Source organism: Orbicella franksi, chromosome 2 (assembly GCF_964199315.1).
Source record: "Orbicella franksi chromosome 2, jaOrbFran1.1, whole genome shotgun sequence".
Taxonomy (NCBI): domain Eukaryota; kingdom Metazoa; phylum Cnidaria; class Anthozoa; order Scleractinia; family Merulinidae; genus Orbicella; species Orbicella franksi.
The window spans coordinates 4,336,302-4,361,514 of NC_138146.1; the positions used below are offsets into that span (position 1 = coordinate 4,336,302).

General features: G+C 39.9%; 2 protein-coding genes across 2 annotated transcripts; both read right to left on the bottom strand.

Moving 5' to 3' along the window:
* Positions 1-1,444: 1,444 nt before the first annotated feature.
* Positions 1,445-8,071, bottom strand: LOC145477815 (dehydrogenase/reductase SDR family member 7-like). Its single transcript, XM_081455656.1, has 7 exons — positions 7,344-8,071; positions 6,159-6,283; positions 4,908-5,100; positions 4,476-4,522; positions 3,976-4,095; positions 2,993-3,156; positions 1,445-2,113 (listed from the first exon to the last, which is right to left on the bottom strand). Exons 1-7 carry the CDS (start codon positions 7,612-7,614, stop codon positions 2,050-2,052), a joined length of 984 nt encoding a protein of 327 aa, XP_081311782.1. The 5' UTR covers positions 7,615-8,071; the 3' UTR covers positions 1,445-2,049.
* A 2,385-nt stretch (positions 8,072-10,456) lies between these two features.
* Positions 10,457-22,243, bottom strand: LOC145477814 (dehydrogenase/reductase SDR family member 7-like). Its single transcript, XM_081455655.1, has 7 exons — positions 21,925-22,243; positions 20,969-21,093; positions 18,525-18,717; positions 16,682-16,728; positions 15,450-15,569; positions 14,808-14,974; positions 10,457-14,030 (listed from the first exon to the last, which is right to left on the bottom strand). Exons 1-7 carry the CDS (start codon positions 22,196-22,198, stop codon positions 13,970-13,972), a joined length of 987 nt encoding a protein of 328 aa, XP_081311781.1. The 5' UTR covers positions 22,199-22,243; the 3' UTR covers positions 10,457-13,969.
* Between the last annotated feature and the right edge of the window lie 2,970 nt (positions 22,244-25,213).

Sequence of the window (25,213 nt, forward strand, 5' to 3'; positions counted from 1 at the left end):
AAAGATACCAACCATTGGCAGAGATTGGTGTCAATCGACTTCTCTCCCCCAAACGTCGACGCCATTTCTTCTTCAAGAATTTGCTTCTTGTGTAGAAGGGAACAGTACACATCTTACTCCGACAGCAAACATCTCAAAATGACAAACAAGCACCTCAGATCAACAATAGTCATCATGAATATGCAAAATGTGATTAGACTAATCAGCTAACAAATAGGTCACGAATTTTCAATGACAACACTCTTTGCACGCTTTCTTCAGCTACAACTTTGCACTTCTTTTGTTTGCATGGAGCCCACGTGAACCCGTATGGATGAACAAACAAAATGGTCATTTTTCAAATATAATTAAGATTCCTTTTACAGTTCTTGGATTCCTATCCCTCCAGTTTATTTTGAAAATGAATTTGGTAGCGTTTATTTTAATATTAAAAAATAAAATAATAATAATAATAAAAAAACTGATTAATTAATCATTAAAGTTTTTTTCTGTCCCACGACCCGTTCATCCTCATGCCACACTAAAACCGTCATAAGGGCCGAAACAACTTACGTTCAGGAAAAGAAGCCAAAAATCAAGGTCTTCTGAAATAAATCCTTGTTTTAAATTTAGCTATAACTAGTTGTGTTTCGTCTTTGGCGGGAAATGCGCGAGTTGACCACGTGACATAGTCCTTGTGTGACCAGTGCCAGTTCCAGGCGCAGGGAGTCGCGAACTTTCAGTGAAATATTGCACAAAAAGTTGACGAACAAAGAAAACATCTGCTCTCCCCATCACCGCTTTGACAAAAGGGGAGGGAATAGCATTGGACAAGAAAACAAAAGGGTGGAGTACCATTTGTATATACCAGTAAAAATACGTGTTTATTTTTTATCTCATAGACGATATCCAGAAACTCGAACTTTCAAAGAACCATCGCTATAGTTCACCAAAGAGTCTTTCCCGACCAAATATAAGGAATTTTGAATTTTCAGTGTTGGCAGCGAGTTCTTTAGTTCTACACATAACATGATTTACTCGCCAAGAGATTTACTTCAATGTCAATGTTTCTTTTGTGGATTAGTTAGACGGTATGCTCTGCAAACCTACATACACAGGTACATAAAATAATTCAGGGTTATCCCCAACATTTGAAGAAGACAGAGTTCTAACAATTTTTAGTGGCCACTCAGTAATTGTCCTGTTGGAAATCCCCGACTCTGATTGGTTCTCTCACTGTTTAAACAATAGAGTGTTGCTGTCGAGGAGCTATCGGCTGATAGTTGCCCCTTGGATATTTGATGTTCTTAAAACAAATAATTACCCGAGAAGCGAAGCTTCGCGGGCAAATATGCCCATGCTAGTTACAAGAACATCAAATTTCTAAGGGGCAACTATCAGACTGGTAGTTCCAAGGCATATACACTCTATTGTCTTTATTGTTTACCGCCAAATTTTCTTCCGCGCGCCGGTTCAAAAATCAAATTGAATTATTTTCATCCTTTTAGATGAAAGGCGTTACTGACCAAAATCAATGTAAAATTTGAAAAACAAAACAGACAAAAACCCACTCAATGCAATTTCAATTGTTTATTTTCTATAAGCCCGCTTGTTTACAAAAAAAGTTCACGGACGAGTACTATCCATCCGGGTATTTTCCTCGGACGGGCACTATGGGCTGATAGTGTCTCCCTGCAAATGAACACCATCGCGTCACGTGATCAATTTAAACCAATGAGTATCGGAAAAAATATAGCTGTGAACTATAATCACTGCTAGACAACGATAACACGCGCGCTGCTCTTGAAACTGACAATTATTCTTATTCTTAAAAAAAGTACATAAATTGTAGGAACGGTGATTAATCCAATGGATAACGTCTTCCACCTTTGCAAAACTGCGCTTTGTATGTTGTATATCAAAAATTATACTACCATCGGTGAAAGGTCTGTAAAGTTGTGCATGTAGGGCTGACCAGTGGAGTCATATACAGAAGGGGAGAAGGTACAATGTTATACTTTCACCAAAGTTCTACATTCCATTTTCCCAAGTCTATCACTTGTTGGTTTCTTAGGAAGGTTTCGTGTTCATTTTAAGTCTTCTCATTCTTTCCATTAGGAACTTCTTAGAAATCCTGGAGATAGAAAAGACATTACAATACAGTTTTGATAGATATGCTAGAGCATTAAAATCAAGGTACATTTCCCTAAAACCCGGGGGGGGGGGGGTTGACACCCATATAAAGGGGTGGGGATGCTCCCATCTCGATTTGGAGTGTACATTGTGGATTTCAATGATAGCATTTATAGTGTTCGGAACGCAACTCCGATGTATTTACCCATCACGGTATTTTATTATGGGTTGCAAGCGATGGTAAGTTAGATCAGTCAGGTACGAGATTTTTCAAATTTCTTCATTGATGAAACAATCGATGACAATTTCGCTCTGGTAAACTCCATTGAGAATACGATCACAGTACATGATGGGGAGGTTGGGTTTAACTCCATCGAGTAGAGACACTTTGTACAAATGGCTTAAATTAACATGCTTTATACATCCTAAGCCTCGCGTCAATGTTTCTAGGCAAAGGATTTTTCAAATGAATGCGAGGCTTAGGATGTGTAAGTATTGTTTTTCAAGTTTAGGCACCATTTACAGTGGCGTATCTCGGGAGGGGCCCAGGCCCTCCCTCATCCCCTTATTTTAGAAAAAAAAAATCACCGAAGGAAGAAAAGCCGGCTGTGAGGGCAAGCAAAACAAAAGGCCCCCTCCCCTTCCCCCCCACCCTTAACTCAAGGTCTGGATCCACCACTGATTTATGTAAAGGCTCTATACAACGGGTTTCCTGTATTCTGATTGGCTGTGTCTTATATGGCATGGTATAAAACACAGTAACAAGTGGCGACCATTATTGTAGTATCAGTAATGTTTGATCCTAACTACATTAAGTATTTTAAGTATCTGTTTAACAATCATCACAAAAAACAAACTTGTTATATTGAGCAACACATACCATCTATAGAGGTTTGGCAAGTACTGGTTTGTATACAACATTGGCAGGAATGGGTCTACTGAAATCCAAACTTCATCCAAGCTGTTTGCCATGCCTATTACCATTAAATGTGCACAGCGCTCAGCTGACATCTCTTGGCGCCGTATAGATAAATCTTTAGGCTCCTGTAAGGGCAATAGCCTTGAGTCACCAGAAATTTATTTCATGATGTGACAAAAACTGAAATGGTTACAATTACATGACGGCATGAGAGTGTATGGCATGAAACTTTGTGTGGAGACACAGTGGCCTCATGGTTAGTGCACTTGACTTTGGATTGAGCCGTCTGGGTTCAAGCTGTGGCTGGGGACATTGTGTTGTGCTTTTGGGCAAAACATTTTACTAGATCACAGTGCCTCTCTCCACGCAGGTGTATAAATGGGTAGCTATGAGTTTAATGCTGGGGGTAACCCTGTGATGGACTGGCATCCCTTCCAGAGGGGAGTAGAAAATACTCTTAGTTGCTTCATGCTACTGGCCTGATGAGCCACTTGGCTCGTATGCTGACTTTACCTTACCTACCATGAAAGTTGTTGATACTTCTTAATTGTGACAAAACAATTCAGCCATTCATCCCTGCCCATGCCTGCCTGACCCCCTCCCTCCTTCCATCCACAATCCATCCATCTGTCCGTCCGTCCATCTGTCCATCTGTCTGTCCATCCGTCTGTCCGTCTGTCCGTCCGTCCATCCATCCAGCCATCCACCTTCTGTCTGTCTGTCCATCCCTCCATTTGTTCATTCATCCCTCCGTCTATCCATCCGTCCGCCCGTCTGTCTGTTCGTCCATCCATCTATTTGTTCATCAACTCACTCATTCATTCACTGCCAGTAGGGCAGACTTACACCATACCCTGTGTCTATTGACCAATCAAAGTCTAAGATGTTTAAATGCAATTGCCGCGAGTCGTATAGCTATCAATTAAAAAAATACATTCTCTTACATCATTGATGTTCTTGGTGAAGAGATTAAGAGAGATGTTTGACTTCACAGGTCCTGGAAGAACAGTCTGTATGTGAATGTTGTGTTCAGCCAATTCCAGTCTTGCAGTATCAAAGTAGCCCTACCAAAAAAATAATCAGGTCATAGGTACCACACATTTTTCTGGCCAAGGCTTAGTGTTGTTCCCCCATACAGTGGCTACCTGTGACTCCTAGCTTCGCCACTTACTCATGTATGTTTGCCCAGTGTTTTGTGTTCTTCCCAGCAGAATTGTTCAAGCTAAAGAGAGACTGTTTGCAGTCTACCATGACATAGCCATTTAAGAGGAAGCAAGGAGATGCAACAAGAACTAGACAGTCTTAATTTGACATATTTCAAAGAAAAATAGGTAAAAATAATTATGTTGTTGTGCGATGTAGCCATTATTATCTTGAGAACTGTAATTCCTCCCTCACGTTTGTTGCAGAAATTTTTAATAGCTGTTTGATCCCAGGTACATACCTGCAATGCATGCTTACTGGCACAATAAGTTGCCATAAAAGGACCCCCTGTGAAGATTATTAAAAACAACTGCTCATGTCAATAATTATGCCATATAGTGGTAATCATGATTACCACAGATTTTATAATTCACAAAATATCTCTACTGTAAAACACACATATAAGAAACCCAACAAAACAATTAAATCATCAACAATCTTCAGATCTGTCAGAAAGGGATGACCTAGCTGCCTACTTGCAGTACTGAAGCTGACAAAGAAATTCAAAAGAGGTTTTCGGTAAATTAAGTCCTGCAGTTTGGGTCATCACAATCACGTTGACTCTTTCATATATTAAGAACCGGTTTTTCTTATAAAAAAAAGGTTTAATTAATTGTACTAGCTCACTGATCAAAGGCAAATCAAATTCCAACAATTAAATTAATGATATTACCAATCTTTCCCCCAATACTGCTCACCACCACAATCTGTCCCTCATAACGTTCAATCATATGCGGGAGAACTGCTTTGGTCAAAGAGATGGGACCAACAACATTTAAATCCAAAAGTGCTCTATCCACCTCTAATGATGTTTTTTCCACCAAGGCTCTCTGTGACCTAGCAGCATTGTTCACCAGAATGTCAACCTTAAGGAAAACAAATTACTTTCTTCATGTCTCATGTCATTCTACAGTATCTGTTTAAATATTACTATTTTAATTAATACATGGAATGTATCAGAGTCATGTAATTCCATGTATGAGAAAAATTATTTGATACTGAAATGCACCTATCCCAAAATATATTAATTTATTTAAAGGAGAAGGTCACTCCAAGAAACGTATATTTTTTGTCAATACAAATCAAAACCTCGCACTAAGTTAGTAGCCACTCACTGAAGTTTCAGCCTCTAAAATGCAGGTTTAATCCCTATGAAATTCGTCTCCAAAGATTAGCCCAAAATTTCACATCGTTGCTGCCATTTTGAACAGTACTCAGCAGCCAGGCCGCATTTTCGTGATGCCATTCCGTCCAAGAGATTTTGTCCATTGGCAAATGGCTTCCGACAAGCCTTTTAACTACCACTCTGGGTTATGGATGCTCTTGAGCCCTACTATTTTCAGCCAAACATGCCCCAAACTCCGAAAATGATAGCAGTGAAGGTAATTAAGGCAAAGACAGAAAAGTAAGCTTTTTGGAGTGATGTTCTCCTTTAATGTCATCTTCTAATTTTGCCCAGGCTTTGGTGTATGTTGCTCTCTTTACTCATAGTCTAAGAACTCCAGGCTTTTTCCAAACTCTTTTCCAAAACATTTGTTTCAATTGTATTTTGCAGATATTCAGTGTAACCAACAAAGTATCAATCGAGTCACCCTCAATCGATACCCTCAATGGCCACTTGCTCGATGCTCGATTGACACTCCCTCGACACCTTGATCGAGAGTCAACTAATTTTCAACTGATGCACATGAGTTGGTTGACACTCACCCGACTATCAACCGACTGTTGATCAAGTGTTGATTGAGCTCAAGTGTTGGCCAAGTATTGATCAGGATGTCAATCGAGTATCAATTGGGATGTTGATCAAGGGTATCGATTGAGAGTATCGAACAACACTTGACTGCGAATGTTTAACATAATCCAAATTTCCTTGCTAAACAGTCAAAAACTCTGACTTTTCATTAATCAAGAAACAATACCACACCTTTCCAAAGTGCTTGAGGACATCTTGTACCAGTTTTTCATGTGTGTCAAATTTTAGCAAGTCCAGAGGAAGGACAAGAATATCTTGATCTTTTTTAAATGAGGAATCATGAGTAATGGCAATTGCTGAAAAAAAAAAAAAACATTATATTTCAAGAAAAACATTGCTAAGTTTAATTAGTAATAATAATAATAATAATAATAATAATAATCAACTTTATTTGCTGAGGGTAGCACACAACAGTGATAACTGAAAAACCAGTCAGGCCCTCATATAAAGGGCAACGATGACAGGTTAAAAATTAAATATATAGAAACTGATTCTCAAATATACAATGATTATATAAAAAAAACTGAGATATGAGATACACTGAAATATTAAAAAGCAAAGTATTAGATCAAGTCTAACAATTAAAACAAGAAAACTGAAAAATTAAACATTCACATGATAAAATGGTCCAATCCCTTATAACTGTCCATAAAATGTTTAAAAATGGATTTTTTGAAGCTTGTAAGGTTAGGTTGGTTTTTGATATGGGCAGGTGTCATATTCCAGAGGTGGCTAGTCAATACTGAGAAAGACCTTCCACCCTCAGACTTCCATTTGAATTGGGGGCAGACAAGGTTTAATTGACCGTGCCTGAACCGTTCTTCCGTTCATGTCTGCATTTCCAATAAGCATCTGGGTAAGATAAGACGGGCACTCCCCTAGAATCCATTTATACACCAATATTCAGACTTAGGATCAGGTTGCACATTCCCACCCAATTTTTTGGGAGTACCCTCTCTGGTGGGAGGGGGGTTCAAACACTGTGCTATTGTCATGTTGAACTCAACTGAATTAAGTTTGACTAAAGCACAACTGCACTGTGTTAATTAATTAAGCCTTATCATTATATGGCTTGTGTTTGTAGACGATATATAACGCGCGCTCTGATTGGCTAATTCTAGGGCATTATAAAATTCTTCCGTAATTTAATGCCGATTACGGAACTGCAAAAACAAAGCAAAAAGCCATATAATAAACAGCATACTAACTTCGAACGTTCCGTCTTTACAAGAAAATCTCGCTTGGTCAATACGGCAAGGTCTCCGTTCGCGTTTTTACCTCACCGTCGGTAAATAATGTAAGGAGCTACAATGAATACCCATCGTGCCCAAGTTATTTTACCGTCATTTAACTTACCTGCACAGTTCTTCTTGACTCTCTCTAATTCTGCCTTCCTTCTCGCAGACAGTACTAATTTGCAGCCATATTTAACCAGTTCATAAGCCAAATATTCACCGATACCGCTCGAAGCGCCGGTAATCCAGACCACTTTGCCGCGCAAGGCAACCGCTGGATCTTGACCGAACTTCTCATACATCATCAATAGAAGATCACCATCTTGGAATTTGAAAAGTAAGAAACAAACAAGAGGAACAAGAACTGCAGCAATCAAGAAAAACCGGCGCATTACGATGACTTCATGTGCCTTTTTATTACTGCAGTCTGTACTGCAGTAATTTTAGAAGACACGTGACCAGTCCGAGACAAAACAAGAACAATATTAGAATAGGAATCGGGACCAAGGACTAAGGAACGAAAGGAATATTGGACAACGTAAAGGCATTGAAAGACGGAGCTTTGGTTTTAACCAGGAAGTATCAAGAAACGTGCACAGTGAAGCTGTAAACTATAGCCAAGAAATGGAATGAACAAGAAATGGAATGAACTATCAAATGACATTAGAATAAAAAGTAGGGGAATTTGATCGCTAAATTTCGGTGATTGGTAAATAATTTGTGACATTACTTTTAGGGACAGTTCATTTTTTAAGGGAAAGTGGGGGCTGGTGGGATTTGGGGAGGGACACGCGAAAAAAAATGGCTTCAAAGGGGGGGCCGCCCCAAAAGAAATGAAGAAAAAGGGGGGGGGGGATAAAGCGAAAAAAAAGCAATGAAAAAGTGGTATGAAGTTTTTATAAATTGATGAGAAATTCTGCTTTTTTCACGAAATATAAACATCTTTAATATTCTGAAACAGTTTCAAAGTAAGAAGAAAAATTCTTAGCTACGTTTATATCAATAAAACCAACTACAAATAACAGCGCTTCAACAGCAACCGGTTTTTGATTGGTGAAAGTGTTGTTCTAGCGACTATTAAACTGCTGAGATCGTTTTCTTACTTTTAGTTGCAAAACAAAACTACCACAAAAATTTCGTGCTGTACGGTACTTTGTAATGCCTTAATATAGTTCTGAAACTCTTAAAAACATTATCCGTAGCACATTTAACGCAGTGAAGAAATCAGTGGAGTACAGTTCACTGAAATAAGGTGTCTCCTTCCTCCTCCTCCTCGACATTCTCTTCTTCCTCCTCGACATTCTCCTCTTCCTCTTCGTCGTTCTCGTCCTCCTCTTCATCATCATCTTCCTCTTCACTCGTATCATCTGTGTGATAATCTTCAGGATGCAGGATGCAGTACACCCTGTTCGTAACTTCCGGCTCAAGTTTGGTGAGCATCCTGCTTCCTGCCGCATTGCTAAAATAGTTTGCTTGCAGTAGGTAAGCGATTAATTTTGCATCCCGTCTAAACAGCATTGTTGCCACAGCTTCAACGTTTATGCACGCTTCAGGGATTGTCAGGGAAGGGGGATAAAGAAGACAATTTGGAAGCTCTTTGTCAAGGGGATTTGCAACGCAGATGTGATACACGCGACGAAAGTTGTTTTCTATCCGTTTGCGTTTTCTGTTCTTTGATTTCTGGCGGTTTTCTTTTAATTTTCTTTTATTTGATACATAGTTTCCTTGAAGTCCCTTGAAGGTCCGTTCAAAGGTCTTCTTCTTTTCTTCGAGAGTTTCTATTTCCCGTGAAACCTTTAACTGCTTCGCCTCAACACTAGCGATGTGCTTCACATTGAAATCGTGGTGGAATTTCTTGCCATGCTTCAGAGTAATGCCATTGGCCTGGAACAGCGTGGAAATGAAGGGCGTGAGGTAGATGATTGGCAACCAAGAGTGCAGTGAAAGAAACAGCATGCCAGTGGTACAGTGGTTTTAACTGACCCGGAGAGCGTTGCTGCATTTGCGGACAAGTTCATTGTCAAGTCAAAGTTTGTTGTCGATCATCTTCACCATCTTGAAGTGATGGACTTTAAAAGGAATAAGAGAATGGAGGAAAAGGCAAGGGAAAGTAGAGAGGCAAAAGAAAAGTCATATGAAGATTATGCTTGGGCTGATCTATGTGAGGATGCAGCCAAGCTGAGAAAGCTCCGTGTGCCAGCGTTAGATATATATCTAAAGCACCATGGACTGAAGCAACATTTCAAGAGCGGCAAGGATGAAAAAGTGAAGGCCATTGTAAGACATTCATGTTTGCATCCGATGGAGAATCCTCTCAGAACTGGTCAAACTGGTGTCAGAGAACAAAATGACAACAGGGGTGATAGCAGTGAAGCAAGTGATAGTATGAATGAAGAGTACGAGAGTGATGACACTGACCCTGAGGAAGATGACTCCAGTAATGTCATCCTGGCATACATTGCTGCAGACGAGGAAGATGCAGACGAGCGGCCAGTTACAACACGCTCAGGACGAGCAATAACTAGTAGATCTGAAATTGACTTTTCATTCTTTTCAGAAATTTAGATGAGATGTGTACAAAACAGTTTTCTTTATAGATTTGTAAATATTCACTTGTCAAGTGAAATGTAACAGTTAATATGACATCAAGATACGTGTAGTGGGATTTGAACGTATTAATCTATAAAATACCAGATGCAACTTTTTTTCGAGGTGGCCAGGTGGGGGAGGGGGGGATCATCCCCCAAAAAATTCCTTTTGAGGGGGGGTCATGTGAAAAAAATTGGCAAACTTGGGGGGGTCATTCAATATCCCACTGACACTCCCCCAAATCCCACCAGCCCCCCCCCCCTCCATCTCTTAAAAAATGAACGGTCCCTTAACAGTATTTTGACTGCGGCGGTAATATTGTAATAATAGTTTTGAATAGTTTTAATCAGTATCAGGAACCATAATCGGCTAATGGCTCCTGTCAGTATTTAATCTATGATTTTACCTGATGAATTGTGATATTAGCGTTGTTTAGTTGTTAGGTTTTCATTAGTTATTAGGCGGAATACCTGTAAACTAGCTCTCAAGCTAAGCGTATATCCACGTTAAATAAAGCATTCATTCATTCATTCATTCATTCATTCATTCATCCATTCATTCATAAACCTAGGAAATTTTTATTTTTTCTCTTCAGATTCTTTTCATTGTGCGTGGACTTTGTGTTTTGATATTCCTTTCCTCTACTGCTACTTAATTAACAATTAAACTACGAGCCCGAGTTTTCTATGGGGGATAATAGTTCACCACTAAATTTTCTCTTAATCTTATTGGTCTAAATTGATCACGTGACGCGATAATGGTCATCGGCGGAGAGAACTATCTGCCCTTATAATCCGTCAAATATTTTCGCTCGCTCGCGATTGGTCTAAACGCGTCACGTGACTGAAGGGAGTATCCGAGTGATATTCCCCAATTTTCAAAACTGCGCGAGTTGCGAATAAAACCGAAGCCTCCATGTGGCGCGAGAATATGCTAGGATATTTGTCCTCGGACATTATCTGTTCTGAGAAGCGAGCAGTTGTGTGAGCTTTGAGGAGCGAAAATATTTGATGGATTATAAGCTCAGATATTTGTCGTTGAACCTCAAAGCTCACAGTTTACCTCGAGCTACCCCCTCGGAAGACTGGGAGCTTCTCGGAACAGATAATGTCCGCGGGCAAATATCCGCGCATATTTTCGCGCCAATTGTAGGCTATACAGTTGCCCCTGGAAAATAGAAACCGGTAAGTGTAAAACGCAGACTGCGGACCGAGGGTAAAATGGAGGTAAGGTTAAGTCTGTAAACGAGCCAAGTGGCACATCAAGCCGGAGCTTATCCCGATTTCAGTAGCATGAAGCGACTAGGAGTATGCTCCCCTCTGGATGGGACGCTAGTCCATCGCAGGGTTACCCCCAGCATTAATTAAATTCGCCGGTACCCATTTATACACCTGGGTGAAGAGGGGCATTTGAGAGTAAAGTGTCTTGCCCAAGAACACAACATAATATCTGAAGCCAGAGGCTCGTTTCTCGAAAGCCCCGGAATCTTTTGGAGCCCGAAAAGCCATTTTCAGTTAATCGGTATTTAAAGACAGAGAGGTGTATACGCCTGAAACTACTTGTATGACCAGAACCTCTGTTCGTATTAAGAATATATGAATAAAACAGCTCTATAGTCAAAAGGTTTGAGATTTTGCTACGGCTTTTCAGGTACAAAACCTTTCGGGACCTTCGAGAAACGGGCCCCAGGGCTCGAACCCGGACCCCTCGCTCCGGAGTCGAGCGCACTAACCATGAGGGCACCACGCCTCCCAGTCTCCTGGGGACCGACGGTAAAATGCAGACTGTAGACCAGCGGGTAAAATGCAGACTGCAAACTGCAGACTACAGTATATATCGTGGTTTTTCCATTATCGAGTGCCAAACCGGTAAACAGGGTATTCAGGCTACCCGTAGTGGAAGTCTGCACACAGACCGAATAGAAAACATGTTCCGTGTTTCTATCTAGTTTTAGCAGTCACTCAGTTGTGTTCTCATGGAAATGCGCCAATCTGATTGGCTAACTCCCTCATCGTTGTTTGACGAGTTGCTTGTGCAACAGGGAAAGTACGCGGAACGTCCAGTAACCCAGTGGTAGATACAGCGGAGGAAATGGAAAGAGACGAACGTAGAATGTATGGGAACACACGGGGGGATATACAAGGTAGTCCCGAGGTACCACTCAAAGAAAACAGGATGTAACGGCTAAGCAGACTCACGAAAAAAAACTGCTATGTACGCACGAGGAACGAAAAACTGCACTCACCGGGAAACATAAGGGGAATACACGGAGTTGTGTACAATGGAACTGCGTAAACTTAAGGGAAGGCACAAAAGATGCACGAGAAAGCGCATCTGGAACTGTACGAGGGAAAGGACAGGAAATTCATGATACGGACGAACAAACGCACGAGGGATAAACAAATAAACGGGGAAGGCACACACCGGAAGGCTTCGTCCAAGCCTTCTCAGTACAACTCAAAATGCCAAGCCAAAGTTAATCGCATCATAGTGCTCAGTGCTCATGTATAACGTCAAGAACGGTCTTGTACCAGATAGTATGACCGATTACGTCTCCGCCATATTCGTCCGTAAATATTCTACGCACTCGCCACGGAACAATGATTTTGTTATACCTGTACCACGTTTCAGTACCAGACGGCGTTAAGGTAAAAATGCAATCCGATATGCAAGACCTTTATTATGGTCTAAACTAACTAAAGATATAAGAGGTGTTCCTTCGCTAACTACTTTTAGAAACAAAGTTAGAAAGCTTAAATTATCAGACTATGTTACCAATAACAGTAACTGCTGTAAACTTCGCAGGCAGAATAGATTACGTTGTAAATAATTCTAATTATTTTACTATTGCAATTTTAACCATTTTAGTATTGTAAATATTCATTTTTACCATTTTAGTACTGTAGGCTCATTCTTGTTTAGTGTCGGGCCAGTTAGCGCGAGTGGAATAATTGTTTTATTGAAAACGTCCCACAAATACAGAAAACTAAAACAAAATAAAACGCCCAAAAAAAAAAAAAACTGTGCGTACGCTTACCGTATTTGTAGGTGTTACATGCTTCTGGCATGGTAATCTATAGATTTAGCCAAGATTAAAAGCGGAGCCTCAGGTTACAGTAATTTAACCTGGTTTAAGCCCGCGATCTAATCGAAAACCAGTGCCTAAGCCCACAATATGGTCACGTGATACTGATCAGCGGATTCCTTGTTTTGACAGGTGTAAATTGACCACAAAATGGATGTCCAATATCAAAGATGTACGCTATAAACCAAGGCTGCATGCCTCGGTCAACTTATTAGCTGGAGTATGGCCGTCATGTTGAGGGACGTCGACGTCGTCGTCGTGGGTACGCACCCAGGAGCAATACCGCTAGCCATAGTGACCATGAGAAAAGCTAGTCACGGTTTCCTATGAGTATGGTGCTCCGCTAGACAGTTCCACAATAACGGCTCACATACTGTGGTGGCTAGGCCAATGAAAACCCTTGAATTGCATTATCTAATGATCCAGTTTATAATAATCACAGATAGACAACGATCGCATGCGCGCTTCTCTTGAAACGGAAACTTATTCATATTCTTATAATATTTAAGCAATAGAGCACTTTTTCCGTGTTTACATAGCCTACTAAACTAGCCATACTAAACATGAGGGGGTTTGGGACAATTCGAGACAGTTACTCGAGACAGTTATTTAAACCCGAGAAGTAGTCGAGGGTTTGCATAACTTTCGAGAATTCTCCCGGCACCCTGAGTGTTTAGATGAGTCTGTGTAAATATGGAAAAAGCGCTCTATTGCTTTTACAAAATAATTCTCAAAAATACGCGCGAATCTAAAACGTCACAACCGTGTTTACATACTCTAATCTAAACATACTTATCGACCAATGAGAGCGCGCGTAGTAGCTCAGTTATTTTATAAAATAATACATAAATTGTAGGAACAGTGATTTATCCGATGGATAGCGTAATCCACCTTTGCAAAATTTTGCCTTGTGTGCTGCATATCAATAAGTATATGATCGGTGAAAGGTCTGTAAAGTAGTGCATGTAGGGCTGATCAGTGGAATCAAATACAGAAGCGGGGAGGTACAATGTTATACTTCCACAACTGTTCACCATTCCATTTTCCTAAGTCTATCACTTGTTGGTTTCTGATCAAGGTTTCGTGTTCATGATACGTCTTCTCATTCTTTCCATCAAGAACTTCTTTGAAATCCTGGAGATAGAAAAGACATTACAATACAGTTTTGATAGATATGCTAGAACATTAAAATCAAGGTACAGTGGACTAAACCCGCGGGGGGGGGGGGGGGTGGTAGGGGGTTGACACCCATACTGCAAATGCTCGTACATGAGCTGATATAAACGGCTATAACTTTTGAAATAAAGGTATATGAGTAAATTGACATAAGATTCATTGATGTAGAGGTTGCGAATCCAATATTTCACAGCCCCCAAAAAAGTGCTTATTTTATGTTTTGGAGAGGTCGCGACGGGCCCTGACGGGGCGAAATATTCAATGACTCCGAATCAAACCAAATCTGTTTTTACTCTGACCTTGGTTAAGTCTTTCAGTTGCCACAGTTTCAAGCAAAATTATTGTTAAGTACTAAACTTTAATGAACACAAAGATCCAACCGTACAACGAGCACATGGCGGACCTGATCCGGAAAACGCGTACATCTGACGTAATAACACCTAAACGAGGTACAGACGTGCCCAGACTCTTATAGGTGCGAGTACAAATATACCACAATTATTTTTGATGCGAACTTGAGTGGGTGGTTTTTACAGAGACAGCCTCTTAAATCCATCGGATGACGGACTGTGAACCAATCAGCAGGTCCATTCTACAAACGGTCCGCATCTATTTGCGGCCTACAGAGAGCGTGTTTTCAAGCGGAAGATTTTTAGTTTGGCCGTGTAAATGAAAACTAAAGGTTATAGTTATTATCTTCACACAAACAAACTTGTTACATTGAGCAACACATACCATCTAGAGAAGTTTGGCAAGTACTGGTTTAAATAGACCATTAGTAGGGCTGGGTTCTCAGATATCCAGACTTCATCCAAGTTGTTTGCCATGCCTACAGCCATTAACTTTGCACAGCGCTCAGTAGTCATTTTTTCGTCAGACACATTTGGAGAATCTTTGAGTTCCTGAAAGGGCAAAAGCCTTGCGTCACAGGAAATTTGTTTCATAATGCAACAAAAACTGAAATGGTCACAGTTGAATTACTCGATTACTGAATGCCAGTTGTTGGTAGCTCGTCAATGTAAACACGCAAAGTTGGTTTCTGCCAGGCAGACACGAGTCAGCACCGTTTAGTTACAATATCATAACCTGTTCCCATTTGAATTGACCATTCAAAGTCTAAGATGTATAGTGGTGCTCTTGTGCGTCAAAAGTGAATGAGCGGGGCCCCATCGCTCGAAAAATTTGGTAACCCATCCAGCTAAAAACAGTTGGTTGTCACGTGATTGTCCGCTCGTCCTATTGTCCGTACGTCCCTTTATGTAAAACAGTAAGAAATGTCACTCTGCAACAACCTCGTTTCCAGGACTTTTCCGTTCGAGGTTTGGAGGGGCGGGTTTACAGTCTACATAGATATCAACTAAAAAAATGTTTTCTTACATCACTGATATTCTCAGTGAAGAAATAGAGAGAGATGTTTGACTTGACAGGTCCTGGCAGAACAGTCTGTACATGAATGTTGTGCTCAGCCAGCTCCAGCCGTGCAGTATCAAAGTAGCCCTAAAAAAAACACAATAAAGGTTGTAAGTACTACGTGTCTTCCGGCCAAGGCTTAGTGCTGCTCCTCTGGACAAAACTAACTGTTTCCTGTGGAACCAATAATTAAGTGTTTTGTCATAACCCGGAAGCATAATAATTTTAAAAGAAATAATATTGCTCCGAAATTTAAGTAAACTTGAGACACAGCCAACCTAACTATGTTCCACTCCTCCACTATTCGAAATAGTAATTGAACCGAGTGGAGTGTTGTTCAGGTAACAATCATGCGGCCGAGTAATTTTAAAATTGGATGTCAGGCTCGAAGCCAATTTGAAATGACGAGCACATGTAGCAAGCAGGACGAGAGTAACTGGGACTAACTAAAAAGACGAGAGTAACCGGGACTAGCCCAAGTGATTATTATGGAATTAAGAAAAGGGATCCCACGAGGGAAAACAAGATAGTAAGAAACGACAGTCAAGGTGAAACGTTTTGTTAACGTAGTTTAGTAGTTGTTTTCGCGTGATTAAAGTAGTGTGCAACACACAATTTATTATTCACTCCATGAATTGTACGACACAAGGTCCAATTACTAATTAATTGTATCTATAACCAATTTCGGAATTAAAAATGTCTTTTTGGGAACTTCTTTTGCGCGAAAAAGTTTGTAGCGCTTTTCATGAGTTTTGAAAACAGTAGGAAACATTGTGAAGGAAGCCAACAAAGTGCGCAATTGACGTGCGAATCATGTGGGTATCCAATTACATATGTCTAATTACAAAAAGCTCAAATTGGACACCTGTATTTCGACAGCCACGTGATTGTGCCGATTACGTGGCAAATGGGCGCGCGGAGAACCAATCACGATCGACAATTTTGTTATAGATACAATTAAAGCTGTTATTTCCTTATGACATTCAATTAAAATATTGTTGTTTCCTTGAAAATTACTACATGAGCAAAGAACACTGGCAACACAAACCGGACAGTCTTAAGTTGACATCAAGAAAAATAAAAATGGAAAATTATGTTGTGACAGCGTAATTTAGCCATTATTGTCTCGAGAACTGAAATTCCTTACAATTGTTGCATAACTTTGTTTCTAGCAGCATTTTCATCCCATCAGTTCATACCTGCAATGCATGTTTACTGGCACTATAAGTTGCGCTGAAAGGTACCCCTGTGAAGAATGTTAAAAACGACTGCTCTTATAACGTAATTATTGATAGTTTAAGTTATCACTATTACCATAGATTTACTCACAAAATATTATTACAGTAAAAACCCGTACATGAGAACCTAGATTTTTTTAAAGTCTGAAATTACAGATTCTTATATAACTTTTGGGGGGTAATTATTAACAATTCATGCTAATATATATTTAATCAAAACTATAACAAAATTCTCGAACGTGATAGGCTATCAGCAGCCCGATTTGAGCATTAATTGGACAGTGTAGGCGTCATGCCTGTAATTGGACAGTACGCCTCATTTTGCACGCCCTGTTGCGGTGCACTTTGTTGAGTAAACTGCTGGTTTTTTCAGCATTCATAACGACGTTTAATCGTTCAGCGTTCAATCGATGGTTTGTTCATTTCTCGAATTTTGTCATAGTTTTGATAAATTGGTAACAGAACGTCGTGTCGTCCAATTCAGTCTGTAATCATACTCGTGATTAACAAATCGGACTCCCGCTTCGTGGTCATCCAATATTGTAAATCACTCGCATGATTAGAGACCGAATTGGACTCCACTCAGTCCTATTACCATTATTAATTAGGTTCTTAAATAGGTTCTTAATTTACTAAAGGAGAGTTACATGCAATTCTTTTCAACAACAAAAAATCTACAACAAGTATAGGTGTGGCCCTTTAATAATATCATTAATCAAATTATGCTTATCAAGACTTAACTAATGCCTTACAAAACTGATCCTCCATAATTATTTTTGTGTGTGGGCAAGATGAAGCGAATAATAACTCAATAACCCAATATTTATTAACTTTCAAACCCAACAAAACAATTGAATTATCACAAATATCTTAGGGACTTTAGGTGAAAGGTGATGATCTGCCTGTATGAGGCTGACATTGAAGTTCAAAGGAAGTTTTAATAAAAATTTACATGTGTATGTTGTCAGTCCCACATCTTTTAACTGTACTCACTCATCAAAGGCAAATTTAAATGCAGGGTGTTTTGGTTAAAGCTAGACATGTATAGCTGATGTCACAAGAAAAGAGTAATTCTTGTCAAATCATAAATTTCTCACCTCAATTATGATTGAGGCTGTCATATAGTCCTTTGCCTCAAAAAGATTAAAACATAGCTTAAAAAAGGTTAAGGTACGTTAAATTATTCTGTAACATCATTTCAACAAAAGCTATGTTTTAAATGTGTCAGTTGGTCTGCCCTCCCATATAAAAGGGAAAACTGGGTATGCTATTTGTACCTGCAGGGGATAAAAATGTGGTTTTGGTAGGACAGCAGGAACCTTTGTGGTACCTTTTACAGTATTGAGCTGGAAAAAAAATGACACTGGTCAGAGATATTTGAAAATCAACTGACTTTAAAATTTGCCTCAGAATTGGTAGCTCTATAAGGGTGAAAAAAATTTCAAGCCATGCCCACAAACCAGGATCTTGGTACCTCTTACCTAGGGGTCCTTTTCAAAATTTCTGACAAGCATCCCCGTCCATTTTATATGGGAGTCCCCCACTGGGTTGGTCAGACCATTTGTCTGTCCATCTGCCCATCTGTTTGTCTGTCAGTCCATCTGTATGGCATGGGGTCATCATCAGTCAGTCAGTCAGTCAGTCAGTCAGTCAGCTACTCAGTCATGACAGACAGTCATTTATTGTTAAGATTTTCAGTTTTATAAGACATTAGTAATTATTAATCCAGTCAAAAGTAATTCAAAAACCCACAACTCAAATCATTAAATTTATTAATTCCAATGTTTAGATTAATGATATTTACCAAACTTCCCCACAACACTGCTCACCACCACAATCTGCCCCTCATGACGTTCAATCATATGCGGGAGAACTGCTTTGGTCAAAGAGATGGGACCAACAACGTTTAAATCCAAAAGTGCTCTATCCACCTCTAATGATGTTTTTTCCACCAATGATCTCTGTGCCCTACCAGCATTGTTCACCAGAATGTCAATCTATTATGACAAGAAAAAACTACTGGCTTCATGCTTCATGCCTCATGCCATTTTGTTTTTTGAAATATGTTACAGTGCCTGAAATAACAAAGCTTCTGATACATCATGATCAAGTGCTCTAAATTATTTACTACTAACAGCTAGCACAATTTGAAAAAAATGTGCATCATTGGAGTCTGCAAGAGTTTAAGGAAAACAACATACCGTAAATCCTCGAATTAGCACCCGGAAGCTTATTTCAAATTTAGGAGAAGATGGGGGTGCTTATTTGAGGGGCTGGCGCTTAATCGAGGTGGGGGGGGGGGGGGGCACTTATTTAATTTTGCCAATTAAATCATGGCCTGACATGATCATTTTTTATATGCATCATCCACGCGTAAACAACAACATAAGCTGTTTTAAATCAACATAAAAAGCTGATCCTAAACTTTAAATTGTGGCACTGTTAGTACTCCATGTAATTTTTTTTTAAAACTTAACGTGTTCACAAACTGAAATATTGTACAAATCTAATACTCCACGACGAAAACTATACATCCTTTGTTGTCTCATTATTTGTCCATATCGGGCGCTTATTTTAAATTTTGGCCGACAGGAGGGGCGTAAAATTGGAGGATTTACGGTATGTACTGTAGTCTGAGTATATAGATTGAAATAACTGGTTGTTCCATGTAAAGTGCAATTTGAAGGTTTTGCTAAGAAGTAATATTTAGCAATGCACCTTATGTGACTCCATAGCAGTACTCACTATATAGAGAGAGCTTTGATTTAGGGCCCGGGGTTCTGGGTAATTTAAATTGACCAGCTGTGAGGTCAATTTTGCCTCACAGTGTCTGGTTTGACTATATGGAGGAAGGTTTATCTCATAAAAAATTTCAGTTCAAAATATTTTGCATGCCTGTGAAAACCAGTTGCAATTTCTTACTGAAAACATTAATGATTAACCCCTGTATGAGTATACCTCATAAAATGGTACAACAAGAAAATCACTACATGTAAAGCACAAGCTGTCATGCACCCAAATTTAAAACAAAAATAAGTCAAATAAAACTTCTGTCTGTTGAAACAGATTATTTTACTTAAAAAAATAGTTATAATTATAATGCAGGGGAAAATTTCTTTGGATTGATATTAAAAAGCACTTATATCCCAAAATAATATTGTTATTTTCATGTCACCTAATAATTTTGCCCAGTTAAGGTAAAGTCTCCATACAAAGCCGGCCAACCAGGTCAGGGCTTTGACAGTGTATACTCATTTCCAGCCAGACCTTGAATCAGGACTACTCAATCCATAAAAAGGTTGGGGATCGATGCTCGTTGGAAAATTTGAATTAAACCCCAAAAGAAGACCAATTTGGGCGTGGCTCAAGCTTTATTTGACCTCTAAAAGAATTACCACCAGGATAGGCTATATTACTAGCCACTGTTTGGGAAAGGAGCCTGTGCTAGTAGACGGGACTCGACAGAGTGGTGGTAATCATGCCAAAAAATGGATTTGAGAGTGTTTTTCAATTGTTATCTCTTTGAGAGCACCCTAAAAGATACTTTGACAGCTAAGAATAGCGCCATGTTTTGTGTTGAATATCCTAAGTGCAGAGTTCACAATCCTTGATTTCCACCCCTAAGTGAGCATCATAGGGGAGTCCCCCCACTGGGTGATTTGGAGACGAGCTCACTAACCATGAGGCCAGTGCATCTCCCGAATTTTGCCCAGGTTTCACTCTAATTGGAGACTGGGGGTAAAGTACAGACTGAGAGTAATGCAGACTGCAGACCAGGGGTAAAATACAGAATGCAGACTACAGACTTCTAAAGTATATATTGCGTTATTTCCAACATCGTCACTGCTAACCATAAACAGGGTTATTCTGGCTAATCATAGTGAAAGTCTGCCCTCTGGCATGGGTTAAAGCCTCATTACAACTCCGGTCTGCTTGAATATCACTCAGGCTAGCCTACATTAAATGCTCTGGCTAGCCTGTTTACAGTTAGCTCTCAATGATGGAAATGGTTGTTAACACGATTCGGTTAAAAAAGTCTTACTGTCTGCAGTCCACATTTTACCCTCAGTCTGCAGTTAACCTCCAGCTGCAGTCTGCAGTCCGCGGTCCACAGTCTGTGTTTTGCACTGATCGTTTCCAAAACATTTGTTCTGATATTTTGCAGATTCAATGTAATGAACCAAATTATTTCCATAGCTAAACAGTCTAAAACTCTGACTTTACAATAATCAAGAAACAACACTATACCTTTCCAAAGTGCTTGAGGACATCTTGTGTCAGTTCTTCATGTGTATCAAATTTTAGTGAGTCCAAAGGAAGGACAAGAATATCTTGATCTTTTTTAAACAAGGCATCATGAGTCATGGCAATGGCTGAAAAAAATTAATAAATAAACATATTTCTTATGTGTCACAATTAGCACAATATTCAGTGGGCATCTGAGCAACAGAGGTAAACAATTATGCCTGGTTAGTGCTCCGGTGGGTAGCTAGGCACTGAGAGAGTGACTGGTGCAATAGCTATGTGAGTTTACTGAGTACAAGAATAACGAAGAACATCACAAAAGGAATAAAAATGACACCTGTTGTGCCAATTTGCTAAAATAATAGTTTTGCTGCTTGTCCTTTCTTAATTAAGACTGAAATATTTCCCTGTTTTTGTCTTAACCAAGGGTCATCCACCACTAGCAATCTAATGAAGAGAATTACAACAATACAGGAACCATGTCTGTTCCAAGCAGGACCCTTGACCCTCTATCCCACAGTAAAGGGTTCCAAATGGAGATATTTGGTTTTTGACAGAAAGAGACAAGAGCCAAGAGTGTCATCGTGGGAGCGGTCCAACAGGTGTCATTTTGTGTCTTTTGCGATGTACATATCTGGTGCCAAGTTTAAAGAACGCCGCTCCAATATTTCTAGAGATATTCTTGATTCAGTGTTTATTTTTTACTGTTTAAGTTGCACTAACTTATGACGTCATCACTTTCCTCATTTGCATAATACAGCGACGTCAAAATATCTCTAAAACGAACGAAGATATTACAAAAAGGTAAACGCCATTCTTCTCTACTCTGAAAAACCTTTAAAATAAGCAGCAATTAGGTCTCATTTCATGGGCACTTTAAGTAGTGAATAATAAGTAAGCTTACATGTACGAAGTGCTACTGAATGCAAACCCATTTTGCCCAAGTTATTTCAACCTACCTGCACAATTTTTCTTGACTCTCTCTAATTCTGCCTTCCTTCTCGCAGATAGTACTAATTTGCAGCCATGTTTGACCAGTTCATAAGCCAAATATTCACCGATACCGCTTGAAGCGCCAGTAATCCAGACCACTTTTCCTCGCAAGGCAACCGCTGGATCTTGACCGATCTTCTCATAGATCATCAATATAAAATCACCATCCTGGAATTTGAAAAGTAAGAAACAAACAAGAGGAACAAAAACTGCAGCAACCAGGAAATTTCGGCCGACCATTATGCTGCGTTTTTCGGTTTCAACTTCAAGACACGTGACCAATCCGTGACAAAAGCGAAAATTGACCGTCACGGATTCGAACAAAGTCCAAAATATTGGAATAGGAGTAAGGACCAAGGACTGAGGAACGAAAGGAATTGCGAACAATGTAAAAAAAACGTGTAGAATGTAAAGAATGGGAAACCTGCTGTGAACTCACGAGGAACAAAATGCACTCACCGAGAACCATATAGCTTGCGTAGCTTGGCGGTTTTTAAGGTCCTTCCCCAGTATTGCATTGCGCATCCCTACTGCGCATAATTTAACGCGTGCTTAGCGCGTGCGCATTAAAAAACGGCGGCTTTTTCTTTACGGCTGGACCTCGCCATAGACGTAAATCGTCATTTTCTCGCAAACGAGTATGGTGACCTATCATTTCTTTTTTCTGTTGTTCTGAATTGAGTAATAAATTTCTCTGCGTAAAATAAGTATGGACAAACTCTCAGTGTAGAACAAAAAACAATCGTCGGAAAAGTGAATTTGGCAAGCAATCGTGACTACAATCATGGTGCTATTATAAGGATTTATTGGGTATAAACAAGGTGCTGTTGCTCCTAAACGAACATGGGTACCCCTCATTTTTATTTCAAAATTTAAGTTCCTATAATATAAACAATCAATAGGCAAAGTTTGACAAAAATCTCAGTGCAGACTCTATCATTGCAGTGGAATGACGTTAAGTAATTTGAGCGCGCTAAGAAAGCGGCGAAGCCGCGAGGAGCCTGAGAGAGAGGCAACTGAGAAACCAAGGGGCTTTGCCGCTCGTTTTCGCAGCTTTGCCGCTTTGTGCGCTCGCGCCCAAATTGCTTGAAAAATTGCTTAAACCGCCAAGCTACGCAGGCTAAGAACCATATGGGGAATACATGGAGTTGTTTACAGTGGGACTGCGTAAACGTAAGAGAATTGCGAAGGCACAGAAGATGCATGAGAATGTATGAGGGAATTCACAGGAAACGCGCACGATATGATGCGGACTAGCCTGTGTTACAGCCACCCTAGCTGTCCAGGTTTTCTTTCAGGGAGCGTGGCAACATGAGATAGATGCGGACGAGCAAACGCATGGGGGATAAATGATTTAATAAACGGGGAAGGCGCTTCATCCAACTTTTCTCAGTATCTGACAAGCCAAAGTTTTAAATGGAACAAGAACTTGTCTCTGCCAGCCAGGGCAGAGGCAGTAATAGAAAGCCCTTTGAACTAGTCAAGGGGAACTGGAAACAAGCTCTTAGCAGTGGAAACCCGGGACTACTTCGTCAGAAACGTGAGTACTGTATATTTCTTTCTCGAACCTTAGGTCACCAAGTGTGACGTCATCATTTTCCAACATTAAAAATAACCAATCCTTCTGCAGGTTTAGTCTCATCAGATAGAAGACCCTCTGAGGAATTGACGTTTTACAAAGTTTAAGCTCGACAGGGTTCCTCATTTTGTTATAGAAGACGTTTGAATTTCCAAGTTTTTGCGCCGCGTGACATTAAGATATAATGTAGTGGCGACCTGAGAGGGCTTTCGCATAAATCAAAAGAGGAGTTATCGCTCACGTTTTTGCTAACTAAACAGTTCTTGCACTAGAAAAATCATTATTTTCAATGTGTCGGAACTCTAGAGTAATATTTCGTGTCAATGGCAAAATTCAATTACAGATGTTTCTGTTACTTTACGGCCGCCATGTTGGTGCCCCTCGGAAGGGCACCAACATGGCGTCTCTATACAAAGCTCTATAAATTTGGTTGAAGCACTTTTTCCGAATAACTCGCGAACAAAACTCGCACAGAACTAAATCTTGGCGAGGTTGTTGATATGTCAATCATCTATCATATCCCAGATTCCTGCGTTAATTTATTAAATGGTTACTTTTTTTTTTGGATTGCGCGACAGTGTAAACCTGCAATAAGAGTTCGTATGGAGAACTGTGGCTGAAGTGTAAGAGTTTGCATGGAGTTTAGAAGATGACATTGAAATCGATCACGTTGTCATCTCTTCTCATCCTGGCGCTTTCAAACGAGATTTTTGAGCGAATTTTGATGATTCATCTTATGTTGTTATATCATAACACCGTAAGTAAAAATCAGCAAAATTCGCTAACCTTGGTTTATAAACCTTGTCATCAGAGACGTCCCAAGCCCTGCACACACACAAAAAAACTAATTCTCTGCAAGATTCGTTACAGACGAAAAATCTTTGGAAATGGTCTCTCCTGACCAAATATAAGGAGTTTGGAATTTCCAGTTTCAGTTCTTCAGTTTTCCACATAACATGATTTACTCGGCAAGTGATTTGCTTTCTTAAAGGCAGAGTAATTAATAGCATTCTTGTCAACGAAAACGTCTACTGCAAACAAAAAAAAATACGTTTTGAATTTAATGCGTACCTGACGAACTCCTGGCAGTGCAATATTGCCATGCCAATTGCAATTTCTCAGCCAATCACTGGGCAGCAGATATTGTCGGCAGTCTTGTAAACGGACGGCGTTTTGAACCTATTCTGTCATGCGTAAGTCATAAACCGGTTAAAACTTGTCAAAAACCAGTATTTCAAATTTATTCATCCCTGGTTGTGGACGGTGGCTGATTAAACGTTCAAACGGTTGGGAGCAGAGGTCCCCTCTGTCTCTCAGCGAGCAGCAAGATAATGGAATCTCCATCTTACAGGGTAGACCAATCAATGACAAAAAGCGAAGAATGTTGGAATAGGAGTTGGGACCAATGACTAAGGAACGAAAGGAATTGCGAACAATGTAGAGAATGGGAAGGACGGAATTTTGCTTTTAACTAGGAAGTGTCAAGTCACAGAGATGCCTATAAGCCTACGAAATTGTAACTTCTTCTTTTCATTGTGCGAGGACTTTGTGTCTAGATATTTCCTTCGTCTTTTACCTGATCAATCACGAGTCCGAGTTAATCTCTCTGTCCCGCGCCCGGAATGCCGCTTTCACCTTCGGCGGCTTACGACGAATCCTCGGCATCAAATGGCAAG